At 36.7% G+C, this 19,248-nt stretch overlaps 1 protein-coding gene across 1 annotated transcript in view; it reads right to left on the bottom strand.

Annotated features, from left to right (window-relative positions):
• GRB14 (growth factor receptor bound protein 14) overlaps positions 1-19,248 on the bottom strand; it is a 59,124-nt gene that overhangs the window by 13,651 nt on the left and 26,225 nt on the right. Inside the window, 3 exon segments of the mRNA XM_050339756.1 lie at positions 3,708-3,782; positions 5,975-6,096; positions 10,708-10,864. Of these exon segments, the coding sequence (XP_050195713.1) occupies positions 3,708-3,782; positions 5,975-6,096; positions 10,708-10,864 (354 nt within the window).

The raw sequence follows: 19,248 nt of genomic DNA, 5'->3' as shown, positions 1-19,248 counted from the left end.
AGCATCTTTTTAGGCTTTAATATCTCTGCTGAAGCTGAAAGGAGTGGTTGGCTTCCTGCCTGCACAAGTGTCTTCCCCAGGATTCCTGCCATAAGAGCTTCAAATCAGAAATTCTGTCATGAAAAACACTTTTCTTACTCAGCAGACCAAAGTCGAGGAGCAATACAATGCTAAGCTTCAACAGTAACTGTTGTACCCAAGCTATCAATTAAAATAAAGTAGCAATAATGCTAGGAAAAAGGCAATCCTAAATCCATCTTTTCCTTTCCAAGACAGCTGAGGACTCTGTGAGAAAATAGAACATGAACAAGCTGTAGTCAAAACCATTAACTGTCAGAAAGATGAGCAATAAAAATATTTCAGAGTGAGAACTGAATGTCTGTAATAAATGCCAAAAATGAACAATAGTAGAAAAGATACCTTCCTTGGGATTCTTTTGTTGCAAGTTGGTTTTGGTCAGGTTTTTTGTGGCTGTTTTAGTTTGTTGTTTTGGGCTTTTTAGTGGAGGTACATGCAAGTTTACTATAGAAGGGAACAGATCCCTGTTTATGCAGATAAGCGGTAATCATTATAGGACAAAAATAAGCAAAGTCTTCAATACTGGAAGAAAAGGGGGGAGTTAAATGATGGTATGCTGCAGACAGGGATTAGTGGTCACACAATATGCAGAAATAAACTTGCACAACTTGCACCCTCTTCCTCACAGAGTGAAATATATAACATGATATGTAGAGTGGTGTCAAATGCCACCGTGTCTTTCAGATACTAATACATAACAGCACCAAGGACTCAATTACCATTTGACTAGCTGTAAAACCTAACTAATTTAAAACCAATCCAAATATAAAACAAAGTAATTAAATGTCTTTTTAAAAAAAAAATAAACCTAAACAAATAAACAAAATATCAAATCTATCAGAAAGTGAAAAAACATTGCAGTTCTCAGATGAATATAGTAATAAAAGCTGCAGAAATCATGCGTCACTGAATGCAATAAAGATTGAGAGCTGCACTCCTAACTATACAACTTATTTGTTCTGCATCTTCAACATTTTCAAGGAGAGAGTGGTTGCAGAAACAGGAACATCTGCTAAGGTAGATGCTTCTTGAGCATTTACAAAGTGTTTTGAAGAGTTAAAGAAGCCATGATTATCCTAAGACTTTGTGAATCAAGTTGAATTTGATGACTGATTTCTTCACAGACGTGAGACAGCTGGCCACAATCCAGACCAATGATACTGGGAATGACCTGGATTTTACCCTGAACCTGCTGAGAAATTTTCGGGGCATCAAGTAATTCTAGTGAAGAACTGATTCTCATTCTCAGTATTGTCTCCTATAGACTTCAGTCAACCTGAGGAGTTTAAACCAGGAGAAAAGCCAAGAAAACCTAGAGTGGAAGATGGAGAAAGGCAACAGGCAGATTAAAACAACATCCAGGAGATTGACAAGAGACTGCAATTCAGTGCATGGCTATTTCAGCCTGAAGACTGGAATGGTGGAGTCAGGTGAAAAACTAGCCAGGGAAAGAGAGACTTGTTGATACAGCAGAGCAATTAAAGACATTAAAAGCTTGGCTCTTAATAATAATAATCTTAAAATCTTCATACTACATTCATTTCTTGACATATTTTAAAGCATCCAATTTGCAAAAATAACCTGAAGCAAGTTCCAAATGATCCATATTGCCTAGCACTAGACATGTACAGAGTGTTGTGTCTCAGAGCAGCTATACTGTAATCAATACAGTGACACACTTCTTTTTTAGGCTAAAGATCTTCACAGCAGCGATTAAACCTCTCTCTTTGGTATACACAGACATTCAGTATACCCCAGACCTAGTATTGTTACTTAGCACATGCTAAATGGATAAGAGACAGATGACTTCTTTTTGGTTTTGTGGCTCTGTTCTACAAAGATGCTCTGATTTAAGGTCATCCACCAAAATACTCACTCTTTTACTTTCAGTGAAAGTCAAGAAAAACATGCCCGAAAAACATTTTACTTGCTTACAGCTCAATCCACAAAAAGTTGTAATAGTATCAGAGTGGTTTTTTAATCACTTGTAAGCATTCAGTTGTTAAAACTAATGTCTCTCTTGATACTTGACTAAGCACATCACAAATAATAATGCAAGCCCATTAACTTGTCTTAATGAGAGTTTCCAAGGAAATAGTGACTCACTGTAAACAATTTACCCAACAGCTTCTGCTGAAACGTGCACAACGGCTGCACAATCCACCAAGGTATTCTCTACTTTGTGCCTCCTAAGTTTTATTTGATGAAATACAATTAAACATACAATACAACATAAAAGAGCAACAGAGGAGAGTTTGCAACATATTTTTCAAGCTATCAAAATGGCAAGTAACTAGATACATTTAGAATTATTCTTAATCTTACCCAGAAGCTCTGCACATGTTCTAGATATCACAATATGGGCTTAAGGAAGTTCTGTGCAAAAGTATATGCAAACTGCTCCCTTATAAAAGTATCATTTTTTTCAAATGACCAAATTATATTTGGAAGAAAAAAATATAAATTTATATTAATACAGGGGACAGGATTTTCTAAATTAAATGTTTATGTTAGACTACTAACTATTTGTTATTTAGGTAGCAAAAGTAGACCCATTTTCAGTAGATATGCAGTACTTTTGAAATTACAAAGATTTTATTTAGGTTTGTAAAAATGACTTTGAGATTCCAGTGTGTGTCAAATTTAATTTCCAACATTTTTTACTACATTTCGGATAATCTTAACCTCTTGATTAGTATTCATTTTTATAAGGATACAACTATTTAATACAGAGAAATCCTTTGAGAATTAGTTCTTTAAAATGTTTTTCATTTACTGGTGGATGCTAAGGTAGACTTTACTATATAGATTTTTTAAAAAAATGTAATTTCTGTTTCTTTTACTTCTACCTTAAATATCCTATGTTACTATGTTGCCTTTCCAGTTATTCTTGATCACCAAAACTCATACATAGTGTTGTTGTCTTAAGACCAGTGGAAGTTCTTCTTCTATTATTTAATTTTTCTAGTGACAAGCAAACAAGAGTGATGTGTATGCTTCCACCTTTATTACTCATTTTTCCCCTCTTTGAAAGCAAGACGATGATCCCTGATATGGTCATTCTGTATTATCACTTCATTATTCTCACTGTAAATTAGAATCTTGTGTCTGCTTAAAAGATGACTAACACTGAGTGACCTACCATAATTTTTTTTGAAGGCTACAGTAGCCTTCAAGCTAACAAATCATACTAGTCAGTCTAAATTTTCTACATGTTAAGTTTAACCATTTAGCTCCTTTTTATATCCATTTGTATCACATTACAAGTTCTTCAGTATTCTACCATACCCTTCTGCTAAGTGTGTCCTGAGTACTGCAACACTTTTTAAGGAAAAAGGGTCTTTCACCTAAAATACCCAATAAAGATATTTAACGTTTTCACTGCATTTTGTCTGTTTTGGTGCTTCTTGATTCTGAAAGAATGTGCAAGTTTGCAAGTGTGGACATATAATAACTGCCTGAAAAGGACTAACATTTCGTATATCATAAGGAAAAAAGTTATTAACCATGTTTTGAGTTATTCAAAATAGAGCAACAGATCCAATAGCAACAAAGAACTATGCTCACACAACACAGACAATGGGAAATTCTGAGCTATGCTGGCTCATCTTCACTGAGGGGTTACATACCTGTAATATCCCAGAGTGGCTTAGAGCAGCATTTGTCTCACTTGGAAAAGATATCATATGATCTGGAAAAAAGTTCTATAACAAAAAAAATTTGTATGAAAGTTCTGTGAAAGTAAATATAAAACTTTCTATCTCTTTTGGATGTCCAATTTAAGTTCTCAATGCAGTGCAAGACACTGCAGATTCCCTGATCCAATAATTTAAGCTTACTTTAATGTCATCCCAGAATTTCTGACATCCTATGTATTATTTGCTGAAAAACTTAGAATTTTGAGAAAACATCAATGGTCTCTGGAATAGAATTTTCAGACAGCAGTGCAAATCATATTGCAATATTTGGGCCTCATATTGCAATATTTGAGCCTTAAGCGTTGTTTTTCTGGTAGTAATTTCTATTGCTGTTGACACACAACTTGCCTGGGGATTAAACATGCTACAAAGTAGGGAGGATATACACCAATGTGCTAAAAAGTATATTGTTTTTTATTGTTTTCATTACACTAGAAATAAAATAAATTTTAAAAAAACAGTAAAAATTTTGGAATAACTTCCGTTAATACATAAGCATAAGTTCTGGTGTTTTTTAATTTTCCACTTTGTATGATATGAATTAACATAAAAATCTGACTACATCAACATGATGGGATTAAAAAGTCCACATTTAAAATGCCAATTTCATTATGAAGAAAGCTCAAGACCTGCAGCTGAGGAGTTCAATATAGTCATGTAGATATGAACCAGACAAGGGTTTGACCATCGCAAATAATGTTTTCTCAAGGCCTGGAAAAGTTTGAAGCTAATATTCCCTTGGCCACCCAATGCCCACTTTTAGTAACACTGAACTACTGGTAGGCTTAATTCATATAAATTTATTCTGATAAAGCATTCTTGCTACACAGTGCTCAGAAGAATCACTCAGCAGGAACAGCAAGAACTCTGATGAGCTACAGCTGCTGACCCTACTTATAGCTGCATGCCTGCCACACTCCACAGCTGGCTCCACTCACTGCTTAACCAACACATGAACTCAGTCTTTGGAGGCAACAGGCAGAAACCAATGATAGGAAGTCCTGGCTGAACATAAGGAAGAATATCTTTATTGTGAGGGTGATATCTTTATTGTGAGGGTGACTGTGCACTGGAACAGATTGCTTGGAGAGGTTGTGGAGTCTCCCTCACTGGAGATATGCAAGAACTGTCTAGACACAATCCTGTGCCATGTGCTCTAGGATGACCCTGCTTGAGCAGAGAGGCTGGACCAGATGACCCTGGTCCCTTCCAACTTTACCTACTTTGTGATTCTGTGAAAGCTTCTTTACTAACTACAGACCATCTCAAGCTAAGAAATTTTTTACTGGTGTACTGATATCTCCATATGTGGGGAGTACATGATTTGTGCATGTTTGAGGTGACTCAAACAAAAAACCTCTCAGATCTCTTATATTTTTTGGTATTCTTATATTTACCTTCTTATCCTTTTCACAGGTAGATAATTTGAGTTCCCTTCCACTTGTTACCTTTTCAGCCCTCACATATTTCTGTTGTTTCTCCCTTTGACATCTGAAACGAGCTGGCTTTATAAGAGACAGCATTAGGAGTGGTCCAAATACACCATGCACTCGAACAACCAGATGGTTTCTCCTGCTGAGCCAGGACTGCTTCCACGGCCTTTGCCATCAGCCAAAGTCTGAATCAGCATTATTAACCTTTGGCAACAACCCTAAGCTACAACTCATCTCTTCTCTTTCCATTCCTTATGTACACTTACTTTGGCTTCACTTTCACTTACCCCTAATAGGTTACGGCTGCTCATGGCCTTTTGTGTCAGTTGTCATTTAGCTGCAGCTGGGAAAAGCTGCCAGTGAGCAGCACTGGGCCATAATATTCAATCTGCACTTCAACAATAAAATCATCTTTGCTACAGGTACCTCTCCTCACATTGCTGTTTTGTTGTCACTTGACGGAAAGTTCACTCAATTGCAAAAAATTTATTTTGTTGCAGGTCCGTGTGCAATAAAGTTAAACCCATTGCTGACCCCCTCACTCCCAAACAATAAAATATTGAACATGGATGTTTTACAATTGCAACAAAGGGACTGGCCAACAGTTATATGCACTACAATAGATTCCCACATTTCATATATTCCCTCTCAATAATTCCTTTTGACTCACATTACGCTAACAACTTTACACTCTGCCTGTCTCTTTGTAATAGAAAAGACTATTTCGTCTTTGCATTACTTCACAGATATAATGTTAGGACTTACCAGGGGATTTTTAAAAAACTCATACTTGGCATAATTTTTTCTAAAATACAGTTTGGTTTCCTCTTCCATTACCCAATTTGATTGAACTTCCATCACTAATTCATGGTCTTCTATAGCTCTTCCTGTAAAAAACACAAACAAATTTTAAAAACCAAACAACCAAACAAAAAAACCAAAAGCAAATATCAAGCTCATGAGTAGTAGAAGACAAAGAACTCTCATGATCCACAGATGAAATGGAGCAAAGTTAAACTTCAACTGAATTTAACTCCTTTTTCATTGAATTTAACTAATACGTGAGTCCATAAAGACAGAGATTAAGGATGCTATATGAAAATCACATTTTTTAACCAGATTAAATGAAGCAAATAAAACCATAAAGCAATTCAGAAAACAGAAAATACCCCAAAAAGAAAGAAAGAAATGAAAGCATTTTAAAATCTTGTACAGGCTTCTCTACTCCAAAACACATTCTTTAGATGGAAGGATAAAGAGACCCTAAAGAACTGATGCTCTTACTTAAAACTAGCTTCTTTTTTGTTGTTTTTTTTTCTTCCAGCTTTATAGAGAGAAAATGCTCCTCTGGGATGACATTTAAAACTCTTAAATGGCATTGTGACATTTAAGAAAACACCATTTCCTCAAGACTTACTTCTTGGCAGAAAAATAAGACATTCTGCATCACCCCAATGGATGGGTAAGGATGCTGGTATTTCTTCATTTTTAAGGTGTCACATCAGAGAATATTTTACAAGTGAGTCAACTTACTTTCCTAAAGGAACTGAAACACTGAGTTAGTGCCCTCCAAAACATAGCCCTGTAATCAAATCCCTAAATGTTGACATAAAAAAGCTGTACTTCAGTTGAGGTAGATCATTTTTCTCTTCTAGACTGGAGAGTTTCTACCTTCCTTTCTGTGTTCTTTATTATTACTGTCTCTAACATGAGAAGTACCTCTTACAATCCAAAACAGTCTCCTTAACTATGGAAAGTAACTAATGCACATAAAAGAAGATTTAATATTGAAGTGCATGACACCTTTCAGGTAGCCTCCTCTCTGGCCACCCATCAAGGAAAAAAGTTTAAACTAAATAAAAACCATAAAGCCATTGCTCAGTATTATTGCACAGATAGTGCTTTACAAGCTTTCCCACAGGCTACCTAAGAGAACGCAGAGAGTGAAATCAAAATGAGAGACTGAAAGACACCAATGATCTGCCTGGCCAAGGCACTATCACCTACTCAAGGAGGAGCCCTGGAACACGTGTTCAGCTGCAGAAGCAAACAGAAAACTGTTTACAGTCAACACAAAAATTTCTCAGTAGAAAAGGAAAAAATTCAGGATGAAGACAGTACTTCCCTTGAAAAGGACAACAGTTATGGCAAACTGTTCTGTTTTCAGAGCCTGCCTTGCACAGGGGAATTGCACTAAAAGTATGGGACTCCCAGCACCAAGGTACCTGGCATCATCCAAATATAGGCATGTTTCAGCTGTCCTCAGTAATCTTAGACAAGGTGAAAAACATTAAAAAATTTATTTGAATTCAATATGTTAAGACAAAGAGGACACATACCAGAAACACACAGTTCTGAAATATATTGTCATTTATAAGGCTGCAATAATTGTTGAACTTCAGATATTTGAAATAGCGCCCAGGCTACTGCAAAGCTTTGGGGGTGGGGAGGAAGTTTGAGCATCCCGGGTGACAAGGCATGGGCTGGGTGCAGTGTGGGTGCTCCATGGCAGGCAGACAGGGGTCACCAGCCAGTGCCCCAGGAAGCAGGACCGCCTCACCTGCCCACTCACCCTGAGCCAATTCTACCTGGTCAGCACCTGCCAGGCAATACAGCAAGGACCACGACCATGCTTAATGTTCAACAATACAGCTCCACACCAAAGGGCATATATGTTTGTGAAAACTAAAATGTAGAGACTATGGGTTTATGCTTTGGTTTAGGTGGCAGTTTTGGTGGTTTTTGGTTTTTTTTTCCCTTTTTAAACCTTCACAGTAGATACTTCCATGCAGAAATGAAGGCATAATACAGTGATGTAATTAATGTCTGTCTTGATTAAAAGTAGAACGCTGTGCTCAGCTCACTGAGATTCATGCAATTATATCTAATTCAGGAGTATTCAGACAGCTGTTAGATGTTAAAGAAAATGTTCACTAATTGATGGATGAATTATTAATCCACATCATAATGGAATTTACACAGACATACACACTCGCTCACAGCTTTCATTCCACTCATTCCTTTCATTACCAATTCACTTAACTTGTGAGATGAAAATGACTGTCCAAATTTACATGAGTAAAACACGCAATAATAAATAGCAAACAATCCAAAACTAACTCATCATTTGAAAAATGTTTGTTCAAGCTACTCATCCAGTTCTTAAGAACATACTTAATGCAAGTCAAGATCAATATCTTAAACCTTTCAAACAAAATCAGATCTAACAGTATCATAAAAATGATTCTATTATCATTCGGTACTATAAAAAAAAATAAATAGAGGATATCTCAAGTTGTTCCTTTCCTTGGTTAGCAGTGTTGAATTGCCAACCTCATCATCTAGGAAACAATTTTACTTTTAAAATGAACCCTTTTCTAGAACTATGTTGGAAGCAGTTGGAGCAGTCAGAAGACTGGATGGTTAATGTAGGTCTCCAGCAATTTTGAGAGCATCAGAATTTTAGGAAAAGCAACTTCACTAATTATTTGATATTGAAATCCTCCAAGAAAACCTTCAGATTGACAAAAACAGATTATTTGGCAAAAAGTGTACTATGCAAATAAATAAACCTGGAGAAACAGTGCCACTATTGTTCTGGCATGGTTTGTCTCTGGTGTCTTCTTCAATAGTTACTGCACTCCTTAAACACCAGCTACCCTATAAAACACAGAAAACACTTTTGCTATTTATGTAAAAGTGTTTTCTAAAGCCATTTTGCTACATCCTCTTCTATAGCAGTCGTTTACAGCCCCGACCCAGATTTAACTCTGACCTTACTCTGAGTTGGAAGCATCTTACAGCTGATATATTCAGTGCAAAAGGTTACAAATACCTTTGAAATGTTACAAAGCAAGAGAAGAAATCTGAAAAACGTTTGTGGTTGCCTTCATAACATAAAGGAGTATTAAAGGGCAGAAACCAGTTTTAGCTCTTGTAGTTCATCCTTAAAAAACAGCTGTTGAACACAGCTGAGTCAGAGATGCAGAGTCAAGTTTATTTTCTACAAATGTACAAGGCTGCATTCCCTACATACATACAGAGAAAAGGACTTTTAAAACAGCTTTCAGACATATTTAAATATCCAGGGCTGGGGGGAAGTGTGTGTGGGTATTTGGTTTTTTGTTTGTGATGTGTACTCTTTTTGTTAAATCAACAGTACTGGAGTTACCAGGTACCAGTGCAGTCTCTTCTGAGAATTAAGAACTCCAAGGAGTTTCCTACATATTTTAGAATGCAGGAAGGCCTCCAGAACATCCTCTTTCTCAAGCCACACTTTACACTAGCATCTGCAACTGCCCTTGAATTTGCAGAAGTACTACATTTTGTAACTCCAGTCCAGTGCCAAAGTTCAAGAATAATATGCAAACTTTGGGTGACGTGAAATTAAAACCAGATTTTTTTATGGCATTTGTCTCTAGTAGATTTTTTTTAATATACTTTCCTATCAAAACTATACACAATACAGTACAGAAACATAGTGCTGTAAAAGGAATTAAGATTGTCTGGAGTTTCAGTTCAATACTATATCCCAGCAGTGCACCTCTAAACTCATCTCTTGCTGAGAGAAGTCTTTCCTGAGTGCTGCATGTTTTACATCTCTAAAAACATCCCATTCCTCACTATAGTTAATTTGCCTTTTTGTTTTTATACTGCAAAAGTACACCTATACACTTCAAAAAAGAAAGAGACCAGGAGTTATAGTTATGTTCTGAAACCACAGATTACACCTTTGAAACTGTACAATAGAAAAAGAGTAGAGGAGTACTGTAAAAGAGGAAAAGAATACACTAGAGGAACACTGATGATGTGAAAGGAGTTCAGAACATTTTGTTTCCAGCAACTTAAAATACTACACATAGAGTCACTTCAACACAGTTCATTGGTCCATATCTGGAAGTTTAGAAGAATGGTTTAGGTCTGCTTTTTAAGTAGCCCTGTCCCAGAGTTCACCATAAATCCAGCCAAACTGATTGTATTGCAGGAAAATACTGACAGCCCACTCTGATGTTGTTTCTGAAGACTGAGTACTATTGTCCAGGTAGAATAGCACTGTGTAACTGCTTTCTGTCCCTGATGTCAGAGATTCACTCAGGTGCCCTGGGAACAAACAGGATTTTATCAGCAATGAAAACAACCCCAGTCTTTCTAGAGATAAGCACGAAATACCAGTAAGAGAGGAAGGACTGCCAAAGAAAAGCAAGGAAGGGTAAGGAAGAATTTGCAGTGAGAATCTTAACTGTCAGTGTCTTCCAAATCACTCTTACAAATGCAGATCAAGCAATGTGAGGCAAATATACCATAAAAAAATCCACTTTATAGTTGTGCTTTCAAAAAAAAAAAGAGAATCAGAAGCAACAATCCCCCAGAAGAACAAATTCACACAAGACTTCCCATCATTTTCCTTCCAAGCCTTTCTCTTGAAATTGTACTTCTATGCGAAAATTAAAAACCAACACCATATTTACCACCATACCATTACAGAGTATTGGTCTTACCTAAACCTGTGTTGGTAAGTTGTTCAAAGAGAGTCCAGCTGTGGTCATCAATATAGTGGTTCTTCAATATCAAGAGCTGACAAACATCCCTGGCTGTTATATCACTTGGTACTTCCAAAGCTCTGCTAGTATCATCTTCACTATACACTTTGATTACCTGCAATAAACAAAAACTCTAAAATATCCGTAAGTTTAATCTTTGCTTCAGTTATTCCAAATATGTTCCTCTCTCAGCTTCATGACTGAGACAAGAACCCATACACATAGAATGCAATATGAAAGACAGCCATTCCTCTCCAGTGCAATGGTACAATTGAGAACAAAACAGCCGAGCAAAGCACATTCCGCTTCTAAATTTGGCTACTGGACATCCCTTGCCACAGGACACTGGACAGACTGATGAATTCACTTTAAAAAAATGTTAATGAAGGGGTAAATAAACATGGTGAAACTATACATTCTTAAGTAAGCTGAAAAAGAAATCACAGAGCATAAACAACTCAAGAACTCTATGACTGCAGAACTTAGAAATATTTGATAAAGGAGTTAATTCAGAGAACAGCAATCAGATTCGAGATGCTCATAATACTAAGGTAATAAAAACAGGAGATGCTACTGAGCGGCTTCAAATTTTGACAAGCACAGGCAACCTCAGTATAACGGGTGTTCAAGATACTTTTAATTTGTCTCAGAAATACTCCTCTCAGTTTATTGAATTTGTCCATATCCATGAGAATGCAGGACACACCTCACCTGGACTTTACGCACAAAACCTAAATACCATTGTAAACTCTTCATTAAACAGCAAGATATAAGTTCTTACTTTAAAGACAAACAAGCATGTTATCATCAGTCAGTCTTTAATTGCTGCCTTGCTGAACACATGATCATTTCAAGCATCTAATCAACAACCAGCAATGCATTGTTGCCCTAACTTTTTATGGCAGCTGCTTCTCTGGTTTGTGTTGAAGTTGGTAGGAAGATGAGGCAGGAACTGATACTTATCTCCTGCCACCTGCTTCTCTCCTACTAACGGCAAAAATCCAAAAATAATTAAAAAAAAAAATCCGGTCAGCTCACTCATGTTTTCCAAACTCCAGATCAAGGAAAAACAACTCCATTTGAAAGCCACACAGAGATTTTAAAGCACACTGATGGCCTAACTCCTCTCCAAAACACCTGTTTCTCTCAGTGGAACTACATATACAGCAATTTTTTTACAAACTAAATAAGCATGAAGTTAGTGAAGATTTGTTTTAATATTGCAGCTACTAAATGATGGCAGCTCAAGAGTTCCACATGATATTAAGCCACCCTTGCCACAACACCAATCTTCAGGATATGGGAAACATTAAACTCAAGCTCCTAAAACACTGAAAAATCTCTTTATATTCATGAATCAACAGCCTCAAACTTGAGTCTTCCAGGGTAAACAGGCATAATCTACTTTCCAGATCCACTTGGAAAAAGTAGATCCAAGGTTTCCATGGGCCTAAGCTGCAGCCCAGTATTTACATTTAGTATAAAAGGTAAAAAGACCACATCGCTATGGATTTCAGTACTGCCAAAACACCCATGGTTGATGCCTACAGTTGATTTTATAGTATGTCTGTCCTTTGGCAGCATTCCCACTGCTAAGCAAGAGAGACCGGCAGCAATGCAGCCTGTTTGCAGCAGAGTCTGATTCCACACACACAACTTAGAAGTCCTACTCCAGTCACACAGAAATTATGTTCAGCCATTCGGGATAAACTGGCATGAAATATTTAAATCCCTTCAGAATTTACAAGGATTCAAGGATTAAATTAAAAGAGGTGTCTGGTAGGGTGCACTGTGAATGGGATGGAGGGCTGTGGAGGTGAGATGACAAAACAGCATCCCATCACCTTAAAACATGTCCTTCTCTGGGCAGCACCGAAGGTCAGGGACAGTTTCATTAGTCTCTCCAGCAAGTCTGTTTCAGTCTGAACCTAAAGGATTTTACAAGCTAAAGTGCCAGAAAGGAGAGACAGTATAGAAGGGGAAAGTAAAGGAGAGAATTAAAGCACCTTTCCAAGTGTTGATGACCATTTTAAGTCTCTTCCAACTGAAATATTCTATTCTGTTTCTCAATATTCTCCCAATACAGCCAGGGTGGGAATCCACTTGAGCACCCTGGCTAGGGACCCTATGGCATGTACCAGAAACTAAAGTTTTCTCCAGGCACTCATCAAGTTTGGTGATGTGCTTGTTTTACAGCAGGAGCACGTACAGCCCATGCTGAGGCTCTTGACAGATGATTTTAACAGAAATTCCTTTTAAAAGGGTTAAGAGTTGCAGTGCAGATGACTACACTCTTTATTGCTGAAGAAATAGAAAAAGACTTTTTAAAATGCTGAAGACAGCAACACAAGTCATGATAATGAGCTGCCTGTGGCCATTCAGCTCAGGGAGCGGGAAGCCTTGGAGGTGGCCTTGGACTACAGGAGCACGGCTAAAGCAAAACAAAACAACACAACAAAAAAACAACAAGAAAAAAAAAATCAGTTTATATTCTCTGTGAGTATTCTCTCTCAGCTTTCCAGTACAGGGAAATAAATCCTGTGCAAGTCTAGGACAACAGATCACTCCAGCTCACAGCTATGACATCTGCTACCTTATAGAACACAAACGCTGTGCGCTTTTTCTCTTCCTTGCAAGAGATTCAAATGCAGCAGGAGACAACAGACCTAACAGACCATCATCAACTTCTGTCACAGTTTTTGCCTAATGAATTAAACGTGATGGTGCAAAACTCATTAGTTAGAGTGATTTTTGAGGGTTTTTTTCAACTGGAAGTCGCTCAGTCTGCACTTTCTGTTGTGTTTTAAAGCAAAGTCTCTTGTAGGATTTGCTGGGAATGTAGTTATTCCAAGGGAAGTGGATCAGATGAAAAGGATAAATTCAAAACCCCATTTTTCCTTGGAATTATGTTGCAATACTTCTATTCCTAGAAATAGAGGATGTTTTAAGAGTTAAAGGGTGGAAAACCTATGCTAAAGATGCAGCTGTGCTGACCTCCCATAGAGATGAGGAATCTTGAGTGACCACTTTATTTTTATTAGTGGTTATCATGATGCATTAGGCTGGTCAGTCATCTCCACCCTGTTCCATTTTCCTCCCTGAAAAATTTGTCTGAGAAGTAGCAGATAAGAAAAGAGGTGCTAATTGAGAACAAGCTCTCATTACAGTTTCATTACCATACACTCTCAAACTTTGTTCTAAACCAAGCTGTTTCACTTTCTTTGACTATACCTATTAGTAGACAGAAAAAATTACCTCAGTAGCACTCAAATCTTCTTTCCTCTCTAGTTTATAAATACAAGGAGATTTCAATTCTTCCCAAGGCCAGAAAAAGAAACACCTCAATAGCTTCTATTTAAGTCACTGGAAGTAAGAAATAAGCAGGTCCAAGATCTTCCTATCAGAGGAAAGCACCAACTCAGCATGACAAGCATTAATCATTTTCATTGCCTATGGGAGCAGTCAAGGAAGTACAGCATTCCTGCATGTCCCCTTTCCATTTTTCAATATACTAAAAATCAGCCAAGATCCCAGAAGTATGTGGAACACATCTTTATCCCTCAAAAAAATTATTCTTATAAGAAATGTTGCCTCAAAATAAAATATATTACTGTTTATATTTCACTAATCAAATTAACTCAGAATGTAAAATAGATGGTGACAAGTATTTTAATACAGGAAAAGGTAGTAGCTTTCATACTAAAAAATAACCAGAAGGAGAAAAAAAGCCAAAAAGTGTTTAAAAGAATAAATAAAAGCACATAAGGTAATCAGCATGGGAGGAGGGAGGAGAGAGAGAAGCAAGGTTGGACTCTACTCCCCCAAGTCTTCTTCCACACTCAACTGTCATCTCCACTACAATAATTAAATAATGTGTTCGTAGACTTTTAAGAGAGGGTGTCCAAGTCTGATTCTTCAGAATCTTCATGCCATCTGTTTCGGAAGTTCCAATCTGCAGAAACAGCACAAACATATGCCCTGCAGTGAGGAATGTCAAATTTCAAACCAAAGTCCTAACGTGTGAAAAAAGCCAGGTAGAACCAATAGAAAAAGAACCACTCAGCCCATGGATTCCATATTTAGGTGCCTACACCAATATGATCTGACATTTATATGATTCTTAATGCTCCTGAAAAGCCATTAACACAGTGGGTAATCACCATCTTTAAAAAAAATAAAAAAAAACCAACAAGCCACATTTATTTATAAAGATAAAAGTACCTAACTTCAGCTTGTGTTTTCTAGAATTATTTCCCCCCATGAATAAAACACTGCACGTTTCTGTAGTTATAATTTCAGTCACATTTACGTTAAATACAGAGTTATTGTGTGCAAAACCAGGCCTTAAAAAGTCTCACACTCCAGGGTGCCATACTTTCCCTGAAATGCTGCCTGATACTATGCTAACCCCTGTCTTTAGTGTTAACTATCAGGCTATTTGCCTGAAGCATTTGTTCAACTCCCAACCCTGCTCCCTGCTAAACAAATTTTTTTGCTTATTGATATTGGCAGAGGGTAGGGGAATTTGAAGTGTATTTTAACTACAGCAGAGGCACTCAGAAATCTCTAGCATTTTGACCTGTTTTATGACTTCTAGCAATAGTCTCTCTTGATTTTAGTGAGAATAGGCAAAATTCTGCATTCGCAAAAATATTTAAGAGGTTAACTCACAACTGGTTGAAAACAAATAGCATGTTAGTAAAGCTTACTGTCTTTATCAGTTGTGAAGACTTTCCCTTTAAATATCCTGGTCTACAATTAAAATGCCAGTTTCCAATATTTCTTCCAAAGGGAAGATTTCCAGGCCAAAAGGATTCACACAGTTTTTAGAAAGCTACATCTGTCATTAAAACAAGGTGCACACAATGTTTAACTGCAGCAGTCCTGACTTCTTTTTTGGAACACAGTGCAGCTTCAAGAGGCGGAAGGAACACTGTTCCTATATAGAAAAATAGTCAGTACCTTAGGTGACATGAGCTTAGGTGACATCTCCAGCATGCACAGACTCCCTATCAAGGTATTTTTCTAGAATGCCTTGCTTTCTTCTCAAGGTACAAATCAGAAAATTTATTAAAAAACAGCCCAATCAGGCAGATTGGACACCTTAGAAGTGATCTGAAATGAAACAAAACTGTCGTCTTCTTCAATAGGACCATCAAGACTATTAAGGAAAAGTTAAGCACCTGTATGGCTTGTGAAGACATATATTGAAGACTCAGAAGACTAATTTAAAGAAAGTGAGGGTAAGCCAAGTCACTGAATAAAATGACAGCAAAGAAGGAAGTAGCTTTCCAAAGGAGGAGGAGCTGATCTTCCAAGTGACCGAAAGTGAAGTTTGTATACACATATCTATTATTGATAGATCGAGATTGCAAGCACTAAAAGATATAAAAACTCTATTAATCAATTATGTCTGTCTTGCAATGAAACCAAAGTGCCACAAAAGGAAGAGGAAAATCTAGGAATATTGCCCATTTCCTATCACAACCTAGAAAAGTCTCATACTTTTTCCATAATCTAACCATTTTTAAAATGACATTTCAAAGAGCAAAAAAAAAGTTAATTTCCAGCCTTTATTTCAATATAAGACCACAGACCAGGTCAGTTTCTCTAGCAATTAATGAATTTGTTGCTTCAAAAGACAATGAATCTTTTCATACCTAAATATTCATTTAGAAGGTATTGAAAAACTTGGTTAATTGCATGGAAACAGTATGCACGTATTACCAATTAAAAAAACTTCTACTTATTTTCTGTAATAGTCTTCTGATATTTTACTAAGGCACTATGGTAACTGTGTATATTATGTAGCCCATAAAGTTATTCCACTCTGTCAGACTCTTGGTACAAACCCCATGCCCTACCTAATCCAACCACCCATGACCATCCTGTGAATGAAAAAAATCACACCAAAAATAGCAACTGAATAGCAATTTGGTGAAGAACTAACAAAAAATATATTACCTATAGGCAAAAAGGTCCAATTCTTAGTTTTAAAATATGAACTTCCCACCTGACTTTGGGCAAGTCAGTATTAGTCCCTCAGTCTCCTCTTTGCAAAATGGGGCAGGGGAAGTGAAATCTGTTTCTGTACAGCAAGGTAACAGATTGAACTCATTAAGATTTGTAAAGCACTTAGACTCCCTCAAATGACTACTGCTTTAGATGTGTAAATATGTTATATTATAAAAAGTGAGGTTGAATTATGCAGATTTCCAAATTATAACAAGCTATGTGTAAAAATACACAACAAAGTTCTTTCAAACGAAGGTTATGACAATCACATTATGATACTGGAGCAAATGGCAGAATGAGGACAATGCTGACATGCAATCATGTCAAAGACAACGTCTTTGACAGTAAAGTCAGTAAAACTGAAGAGAAACAAGGTTTGAAAGACAGCAGGAAAGTCAAAATAACACTATTTAATCCTGAATTTGATACATTCAGTTTTAGGATACTGGTCAACAGAAACAAAATATAGTATAGACAGTAATAAAATAGCTATAGAAGATTTAATTTCCCTGTATAAAGCTGAACAAAATGCAAAGTCTAGAGAAAGCAACTACCACACTTTGGAACATTAAATCACAGTACATCTACTTTTAGAGCAAAAAGTGAGATTATTGTAAATTATAAAATAACTATAATACACTTGGCTCAAAAATTTACTATCACTGAAGAATTAAATAACAACAGCTATATTTTGAAGTTCAACATACTGTAAGTAAGAATAGAAGTAATAAATAGATTAAAAGTGAAAGACTTATCAACAGCCATTACCACCAAGGACCAAATAAGGAGTGGGAAATACAAAGAGATTTATAGAAGTAAAACTCACAATAAAGTCCTTAAAAAGAATGTAGATTATTTATAGGAAAGGTGGGGGTGGATGGGACAATTTATTTAACTAGAATAATTTGAGAATTATTCTGCCTTACCAAAAATTCTTTTCACACCACAGAGATTGCAAACAAAAGCAGCTAAAGAGATATTTCAAGTACAGCTGTTATGATGTGCGTAAATAACCAGAAAGTTGTGAGGAAGTTTAAACATTATCAACAAAAATTTCAAATAATACAATTCCATGGAACAGCAGAAATGAAAGAAAATTAGCAGACTTGCCAAATGATTAAGCTGTCAAAGGAGCACTTATACAAGATAAACACACTGCAGAGCAGCTAAATCATTTATTTGCATTAATTATTCACAACGGATATGGAAGAACAGGTTCCCAGATCTAGTCTTTAAAGGTGAAATAAAATTGCCAGTTTAAATAGAGGGGACTCTGGTAATGAAAAGGCAAATTGTTAACAGGAGGTTATTCAGTCTAACATTTAAAGAAACTTAAATGGCAAACCTCAACATATCCTGACACCAATTGAAATGGAGGCTTAGGCTCCACCTATTACTTCATCTGATGTGCACAGAGTATAAACGTCTGTTCAGTCCTGAGAAAGAGGAAAAGCCCAAGGGCTATTGCAGCATAATAATTCTGGAGTATAGCTTTGTGAATTTGTGAGTCACCAGTGCCTATCTGGCAGATAGGTAAGAATCCATTAACATTGTCTGAATCCGTCTCTTCCTAGAAGAAAATCTGCTCTTAAATTTCTGAAAACTTTTCCCCGTCTCGTTCATAGCAATTCCTAGAGTGCTTTAGAGTAATCATCATATTATGAAAAATGTCAGTGGGGTAATGCAGTTCACACTGATTGGTACCAATAACTTTTCCCAAGTTCTTCGAACAAAGACCTATTATGAAGATTAAACAGTTATGGAGCAAGAGACTGCAAAATAAAGATGAACTTGGAATGAACAGTTCATTTTTAGAACAGCTGTCTATTGCCAAGTAATTTCAAACTCTTACTCATACTAACCCTTAAATCAGAGTGGAGGACCCATGTCTTACAAACCATGACAAAAATAAGTCTTAGTTATTTTTCTTTACATTATTGAGTAATGCTAACTGTGCACATTAACATCTGACACAAAGCTATTTGCAAAGCCTCTTGGCCCTAGGAAAGGTAAAAGGTTCCCTATTCCTGTCTTCTTTGTATCACTTACAGAGAGCTAATCCAATGTAGGTCAGTGTTCAACTCCAGTGCACAGTACACACGGCTTTCCAGTTAATCTAAACCCACTACACAGACTATTAGGAAGTCAAGAGAGTTTTACACCTTCCTAGCCACTAAGAATAAATAAATAAAAGACAACATCCCAGTGAAACTTGGGTAAAATTCTTTAACTAAGGGAAAGTAATTTTAAAATTCAGTTGAGACCACGACATAATCCAACTTCCAAATAACTTTATTTGTACACAAAGCTATTCTCCCTTTTAGCCATGCATCAGCACTTCTTAGTGTCAGAATCACCACACTCTTTCATACAATTCAGCTCATATAGTCCACCCAAAAGAGCTCAGTTGGCTAGGCTAAATATACATGCTTTACGACCCATTATCTTCACTCAGAGCTACCTTATTATTACTCACAAAACACA

Source organism: Myiozetetes cayanensis, unplaced genomic scaffold (assembly GCF_022539395.1).
Source record: "Myiozetetes cayanensis isolate MyiCay16 unplaced genomic scaffold, myiCay2020 scf9, whole genome shotgun sequence".
Taxonomy (NCBI): domain Eukaryota; kingdom Metazoa; phylum Chordata; class Aves; order Passeriformes; family Tyrannidae; genus Myiozetetes; species Myiozetetes cayanensis.
This window is presented reverse-complemented; position numbering and strand designations above follow the sequence as displayed.